The sequence below is a fragment of the Piliocolobus tephrosceles genome, chromosome 7 (genome assembly GCF_002776525.5).
Source record: "Piliocolobus tephrosceles isolate RC106 chromosome 7, ASM277652v3, whole genome shotgun sequence".
NCBI classification, from domain to species: domain Eukaryota; kingdom Metazoa; phylum Chordata; class Mammalia; order Primates; family Cercopithecidae; genus Piliocolobus; species Piliocolobus tephrosceles.
This window is the reverse complement of record NC_045440.1, coordinates 148,389,964-148,398,231: the sequence shown is the minus strand read 5'-3', so window position 1 is coordinate 148,398,231 and position 8,268 is coordinate 148,389,964. Positions and strand designations below refer to the sequence as shown.

The window sequence follows — 8,268 nt, the reverse complement described above, 5'->3', positions numbered from 1 at the left end:
CTGAGCAAAAAAGAGTGAAACTCCGTTTCAGAAAAGAAAAGAAAAAAAAGAAGCTCCAAATAAGCTGAATTAGAAAAGAAACAGGAGATATTACAACTAACACCACAGAAATACAAAAGATCATTCAAGGCTACTGTGAACACCTTCATGTGCATAAAGTAGAAAACCTAGAGGAGATGGATAAATTCCTGGAAAGATGCAACCCTCCTAGCTTAAATCGGGAAGAATTAGAAACCCTAAGCAGACCAATAATAAGCAGCAAGATTGAAATGGTAATTTTAAAAATTACCAACAAAAAAAAAGTCCAGGACCAGACAGATTCACAGCTGAATTCTACCAAACATTCAAAGAAGAATTGGTGGCCGGGCGCGGTGGCTCAAGCCTGTAATCCCAGCACTTTGGGAGGCCGAGACGGGTGGATCACGAGGTCAGGAGATCGAGACCATCCTGGTCTACACGGTGAAACCCCGTCTCTACTAAAAATACAAAAAAAAAACTAGCCGGGCGAGATGGCGGGCGCCTGTAGTCCCAGCTACTCGGGAGGCTGAGGCAGGAGAATGGCGTGAACCCGGGAGGCGGAGCTTGCAGTGAGCCGAGATCGGGCCACTGCACTCCAGCCTGGGCGACAGAGCGAGACTCCGTCTCAAAAAAAAAAAAAACAAAGAAGAATTGGTACCAATCCTATTGACACTATTCCACAAGATAGAGAAAGAGGAAATCTTCCCTAAATCACTCTATGAAGCCAGTATCACCCTAATACCAAAACCAGTAAAGAACATAACAAAAAAACTACAGATCAATATCCCTGATGAACATAGACGCAAAAATCCTTAACAAAATGCTAGCTAACTGAATCCAACACATATCAAAAATATAATCCACCATGATCAATTGGGTTTCATACCAGGGATGCAGGGATGGTTTACCGTATGCAAGTCAATAAATGTGACACACCACATAAACAGAATTAAAAACAAAAATCACATGATCATCTCAACAGACACAGAAAAAGCATTGGGCAAAATCCTGTGGGTGAAAGATTACCTAGGTGCCGAGGCAAGAGACTGAAGGCACAAACTGTTTCAGTATAATAAAGAAAATAGAATAAGAATAGTCATAATACAAACTAGATATAGAGATGATCATGGACAATTATCAATCATTATAAACATTATTTAATCATTAGCTTTTAATATTACTCTTTGTTGCATTACTAATATAACCTAGGAATAACCGGCGGGTATAGGGTCAGGTGCTGAAGGGACATTATGAGAAGTGACCTAGAAGGCAAGAGGTGAATCTTCTGTCATGCCCACATAAGGGCCACTTGAGGGCTCCTTCATCAAGCAATAATGCCAGTGTCTGGGAAGACACCCAACACTTAGCAGACTGCAAAAGGGAGTCTCCTTTCCTTGGAGGAGTCAGGGAACACTCTGCTCCACCAGCTTCTTGTGGGAGGCTGGATATCATCCAGGCCCGCGTGCAGTCATCCGGAGGCCTAAACCCCTCCCTGCTGCTGTGCTTCAGTGGTTACTCTCCTCGTCCACTTTCATGTTCCTCCCGTACTCCTGGTTCCTCTTTGAAATTCATAGCAGATAGCAGTAGAAGAAATAGTGAAAGTCTTAAAGTCTTTGATCTTCCTTATAAGTGCATAGAAGAAAACGCTGACGTATGCTGTCTTCTCTCTCTGCTTGGGCTACCTAAGAGGGCAGGGCCCCCTGTCCTATGATCACTGACTTGCTTCACCTTATCAATCACTTAGAAGATTCACCCTCCCTACCCTGCCCCGTTGTCTTGTATGCAATAAATATCAGCGCACCCAGCCATTCGGGGCCACTACCAGTCTCCACATCTTGATGGTAGTGGCCCCCCGGGCCCAGTTGCTTTCTCTTTATCTCTCTGTCTTGTGTATTTATTACAATCTCTCATCTCCGCACATGGGGAGAACACCAGCTAAGCCCCGAAGGGCTGCACCCTACAAAATCCAGTATCCCTTTATGATTAAAACCTTCAGCAAAATCAGCATACAAGGGACATACCTCAATGTAACAAAAGCCATCTATGATAAACGCACAGCCAACATAATACTGAATGAGTAAAAGTTGAAAGCATTCCCTCTGAGAACTGGAACAAGACAAAGATGCCCATTCTCACCACTTCTATTCAACATAGTACTGGAAGTCCTAGCCAGAACAATTAGAAAAGAGAAAAACATAAACAGCATCCAAACTGGTAAAGAGGAAGTCAAACTGTTGCTGTTTGCTGATGATAGGATCATATACCTAGAAAACCCCAAAGATGCCTCCAAAAAGCTCCTAGAAATGATAAATGATTAGCAAAGTTTCAGGATACAAAATTAAAGTACACAAATCAGTAGCTCTGCTATACACTAACAGCAATCAAGCTGAGAATCAAATCAAGAACTCAACCCCTTTTAAAATAGTTGCAAAAAAATGAAATACTTCAGAATATTCCTAACCAAGGAGGTGAAAGACCTCTACAAGGAAAACTACAAAACACTGCTAAAAGAAATCATAGACAACACAAACATATTGAAACACATCCCATGCTCATGGATGGGTAGAATTAATATTGAGAAAATACCATACTGCCAAAAGCAGTCTACAAATTCAATACAATTCCCATAAAAATACCACTATCATTCTTCACAGAACTAGAAAAAACAATCCTAAAATTCATATGGAACCAAAAATGAGCATGCATAGCCAAAACAAAACTAAGCAAAAAGAACAAACCTGGAGGCATCACGGTAGCTGATTTCAAACTATACTATAAGGCCATAGTCACCAGAACAGCATGGTACTGCTAAAAAAAAAAAAGATAGGCATATAGACCAATGGAATAGACTAGAGAACCCAGAAATAAACTCAAATACTTACAGCCAACTGACCTTCAACAAAGCAGACAAAAACATAAAGTGGGGAAAAAACAACCTATTCACAAATAGTGCTGGGATAGTTGGCAAGCCACATATAGGAGAATAAACCTAGATCCTCATCTTTCACCTTAAAAAAATAAACTCAAGATGGATCAAGGACTTAAATCTAAGACCTGAAAACATAAAGATTCTACAAGATAACATCAGAAAAAACCCTTCTAGACATTGGCCTAGGCAAAGATTTCATGACCAAGAACCCAAAAGCAAATGCAACAAAAACAAAGATAAATAGGTGGGACTTAATTTAACTAAAGACCTTTTGCACGGCAAAAAGAACAGTCAGCAGAGTAAACAGACAACCCACAGAGTGGGAGAAAATCTTCACAATCTATACATCCAACAAAGGACTAATATGCAGAATCTACAAGGAACTCAAACAAATTAGCAAGAAAAAAATAATCACATCAAAAAGAGGACTATGGACATGAACAGACAATTCTCAAAACAAGATATACAAATGGCCAACAAACGTATGAAAAAATGCTCAACATCACTAATGATCAGGGAAATGCAAACCAAAACCACAAAATAATACCACCTTACTCCCGCAAGAATGGCCACAATCAAAAATCAAAAAATAATAGATGTTGGCATGGATGCAGTGAAAAGGGAACCCTTCCACGCTGCTGGTGGGAATGTAAACTAGTACAACCACTACGGAAAACAGTACGGAGAATCCTTGAAGAACTAAAAGTAGAACTACCAAGAACTACCATTTCATCCAGCAATCCCACTCCTGGGTATCTACCCAGAGGAAAAGAAGTCATCATACGAAAAAGATACTTGTATATGCATGTTTATGGCAGCACAATTCACAATTGCAAAAATATGGAAGCAGCCCAAATGCCCATCAATCAACGAGTGGATAAACAAATTGTGGCATATATATATATATAGAGAGAGAGAGAGAGAGAGTAGTATTCCATCATATATATGACATAGGTGTGATGGAATATATCATATATATGATGATGGAATACTACTCAGTTATAAAAAGGAGTAAATTAATGGCATTCACAGCAACCTGGATAGGATTGGAGACTATTATTCTAAGTGAAGTAACTCAGGAATGGAAAACCAAACATCGTATGTCCTCACTTATGAGAGGTCGCTAAGCTATGAGGATGCAAAGGCACAAGAAGGATACAGTGGACTTTGGGAACTCGCGGGGGAAAGGGTGGGAAGGGCGTGAGGGACAAAAGACTACAAATTGGGTTCAATGTATACTGCCCAGGTGATGGGTGCACCAAATCACCACTCACAAATCACCACTGAAGAACTTACTCATGTAACCAACCACCACCACCTATGGAAATAAAAAATGTAAAAACCTATGGAAATAAAAAATAAAAATAAACATAAGTTCCCATTTCAGGCCATCTCTTTGTGAATGCATATGACTGTACAGTTTCAGAAAAAGGTATGTCACATCTTGAATGCTTTGCTGCTTAGAAATTTCTTCTGCCAGATGCCCTAAATCATCTCTCTCAAGCTCAAAGTTCCACAGATCTTTAGGGCAGGGCCAAAATGCCACCAATCTCTTTGCTAAATCATAGCAAGAATGACCTTTATCCAGCTTCCAATAAGTTCTTCCTCTCCAACTGAGAGCACCTCCGCCTGAACTTTAAAAAAAAAAAAGGTTATCTACACAGTGTTTCTTAAATTCCAATAGAGTTTGTCGTGTATTTTTTATTATGTATTCTTGATTTTAATAGTTTAATTTGCCTGCAAAATGAAAGTTAAAATATTTGTGGGGTTTTTTGGTTGTTGCTTTTCTTTTTTTTTTTTTTTCTTGAGACAGGGTCTCACTGTCTCACCAGTGCAATGGTGTGATCCCTGCTCACTGCAGCTGCACAGTCCCCGGCTCAAGCAATCCGCCCACCTCAGCCTCCTGAGTAGCTGGGACTACAGGCGCACACCATCACACCTGGCTAACTTTTGTATTTTTTTGTAGAGATGGAGTCTCCCTATATTGCCCAGGCTGGTCTCAAACTCCTGGCCTCAAGCCATCTGCCCGCCTCGGCCTCCCAAGTGCTGGAATTACAGGCGTGGGCCACCACACCCAGCCTTATTTGTATTCTTTATGTCCAAGTGTACAATTGATTTCCGTATTATAAATAATCCATGCACAATCTCACGAAAACATTATCTACTGAAGGAATTTGAATTCTTCCATTTATCTTTCTAATCACTTACTAATTGAATGATTCATTTCTTCCAAAAAATGTATCCTTAGGTTTTTCTCAAACTACAATCTGTTTCGATTCTGGGGGCCTGTGTATTAAAATCTCCCACTAAACAGTATATCTCATTATCTCTGCATTTCTAATAGTGTCCCCTTTTCTTCAGTTGCCGCCTTGTTCAGTGCACGGGTTCACCCTGAAAAAAGGGGGAACAGACGGGTCCCTGGCTCAGAGTTAGCGGGACCAGGAACGGGGCTGAACCACAGAGTCGCCCCGGCCTCCCGCCGTCTAGAGTGGCTACGCTGTCCGAGACAAAACGAGCGGCGGGCCGGAAATCGGGGCGGGACTTCCGGGGGTCAGCCGGCGTTGACTGAGAGGCGTTCGTGCCGCGGTGCTGCCTCCCTTCCAAGCGCGACCTGTTGAGGTGAGTTAGTTCCGCGAAGCTCCACGCGTCGGACCCCGCACCGGTTGTCCCTGATGCCCCAGTGGTTGGGGGGCCCAGGGGCCTCTCAGGGCTCAGACGGGGCGGGGGGCGAGACGGGGACCCCCGGGCGGGGGCGGAGCGGCGCGGGGGGTTGTGGGAGCGCCGGGGAGGGCGGGGCGGGGGCCGCTTGGCCTCGGCTGGAGGTCGGAGCCTCTTGGGGCGGCCTCCGGGAGGGGGGTCTTCAGGGAAAGCCCGCGGTAAGGTCGCGGCGGGGGGGCCGAGCTAGGACTCTGCCCGCAGGCTGATAGCGTTCCTGCGTATCGATGCCGCCGTTCGAGCTCGGGCGGAGCGACGGGGCAGCCGTGCGATACGGTGGTTCCCTGCGCGTGGGAGACATCGTGGGCTCGCGGTTCCTGGTGTTCGATGCGAAGTCGGAGATGCACAGAGCAGAGCTGGGGGAAAAACGGGGTTTCGGCCTCAGATGTCCTGCCTGGGAGGCCCAGTCAGTAGTGGAGTCGCTCTGCGTGTGGAGGAGATACTCTGGCAAGGGAGGAGAGTTTGGGCCAGTTCTCCCCCAAGGGGCAAGGTGCTGAGGGCTCGGCCAGGGCCCATCCCGTGGCCGCTTGCTGTGGGAGGGTGGCCGCTGGCTCTTCCAGTTGTCTGACTGCTCGAGCGGTCTTAGCCTTTAGCCAGGAGACTCCACTTCCAAGCTTGTTCAGGCTGTTGGCCGAATCTGTGTTTCTTGGGGTTGGTCCTCAGAAGTGCTGGCTGCCGGCCTGAGTGGCCCTTAGCTCTCCGAGGTCCTTCCACGTGGCCCTCAGATCCTTCTCAGGCTTTTAAGGGTTCATTTGATTAGATTGGGTCCACCAGGGTAATTCATGTCCATAACCTTAATTCCCTCTGCAAAGTCCCTTTTGGTATGTAGTGTAACGTAAGCACAAGTTCCAGGGATTAGAATATGGACCTGGGGGAGAGGGGGGCGTTTATTCTGCGTCCGGGTAAGCAAGATCCCACGCATAATGAAGTGAGAAAAATAAGGTGAAGCAATAGCATAGTTGGGTGTAGTTTATCATTAAAAGGCAAACGTATGTTTATATATTTGCTGTGTAAACCTAGATTAATCTGAAACGGTACACTAGAAACGAGGGAAACTGAGTGGATCTTTGGGGGATTTTTCACTATAAATTCTTTTTACCTTTCAAATTTTGAGGTGACTATGCCCCTATTCAGAAAAAAATGAGACTTTAAAGTATTTTTAAATAAAATGAACTAAATAAATATTGCAGATTATTACATCTCCCTTTGGATTGGGAGAGGTTTCCCTCGAGAAAACTGGGCATAGGCACTGTAAGGGCAGGCAGATGCCGTCGCTGAGGGCCTCGTCACCCCCATCGCCTGTGTCTCCTCTGTTTCTGCTGCCACATGGTAGGCACCTTAGTGCTGTAACTGCTTTGAATCTCATCTCCCACCATTCCTCTGAGCACCCTGCCAAGTTAATCTTGAGGTGTTAGTTTTGTCTCTCCCGACATGGAAATGTGGCCAGTGCTTCACCTTCATCTGGCAGCCAAGCTCCCTTATCGTCTGTCCATAGTGACCATCCCTGTGAGCTCTGTTCGTATCTCCTTGCCTTCTCCCTCAAGTTTTTCCCTACACTTATCCTCTGACCTTTTCACCCAGACTGCTAGTTGTGCATTCCTCCTTGATGGTGATCTGAGTCCAGGAGCATCACCCAGCCCTTCTTTCTTCCCCACATAGCTTATGGGTGACACCTACCATCACCTCGACTCCCTGCACCATCCTTCTGCCTCCTTTCTTCACATCCCCTTTGCAGATCCCCTTGATGACACCCTCACTCTCAGCTGGTGCTCATAAAGAACAGAGGAGTCAGTGTCAGTACTTGTGAGTGAAGGGCTGAGGTATGTCAGTGCTCCCAGTGGGCACCCGGGCAGGGTATGGTGAGGGGGTAGGGAGATTCAGTAACCTGGTCCATGTGAGGAGCCCATCATGCCTCCACATGGGAGTGTCCTATCTTCTGCTCACGGAGAGTAGTTAGGACTGGAGATGAGCCCAAGTTTGTGAGTCGTTATTAACAGGGATGTTGATGCCTCAAAACTGGACGTAATCACCAGGGAAGTTGGTGTCAGTGCAGAAGTGCACACTGGGGTTCCAACATGAAATGGGGAATGAGAGACTAGAAGGGAGTAGGTGGTGCAGTGGGAGAACATCCCAGGCAAGTAAAGATGGGAACACCTGGTGTGGATGCTTCCAGGATGGTGCAACTCAGACAGAATTGACCACTAGGATTGGTAGGCGTTGACACATAATGGTGACATGTGGGGCTGCAGCACAGGCTGCCCCTGGCTGCTCAACCTTTGGAGCTGCTGTTCTCCCACTCTAGGTGGGTCTAGCGTGCCCAGCTTCAGAGCATTTTGAATGTCAGCAACAAGGAGTGATAAGAGTGGCCACAGAAGGACACAGGCCCACAGCAGGGTACGGCCCACAGCAGGACACAGGCCCATAGCAGGACACAGGCCCACAGCAGGACACAGACCCATAGCAGGGTACGGCCCACAGCAGGACACAGGCCCATAGCAGAGTACGGCCCACAGCAGGACACAGGCCCATAGCAGAGTACGGCCCACAGCAGGACACAGGCCCATAGCAGGGTACGGCCCACAGCAGGACACAGGCCCACAGCAGGA

At 45.9% G+C, this 8,268-nt stretch overlaps 1 protein-coding gene across 3 annotated transcripts in view; it reads left to right on the top strand.

Annotated features, from left to right (window-relative positions):
- Positions 1-5,469: 5,469 nt before the first annotated feature.
- The window catches only part of ZNF16 (zinc finger protein 16), a 14,401-nt gene continuing 11,602 nt past the window's right edge, over positions 5,470-8,268 (top strand). The window contains exons 1-2 of one of the 3 annotated variants that reach the window (XM_023188264.2): positions 5,475-5,566; positions 7,398-7,482. Coding sequence is in view for 1 of the 3 variants with exons in the window: in XM_023188262.1 (XP_023044030.1) it covers positions 6,048-6,152 (105 nt within the window). In the remaining 2 variants the exon portion in view is untranslated. Of the gene's footprint in view, positions 5,567-5,779; positions 6,153-7,397; positions 7,483-8,268 lie in introns of those variants that run through there. The other 2 variants (XM_023188263.1, XM_023188262.1) reach the window with 2 other exon arrangements.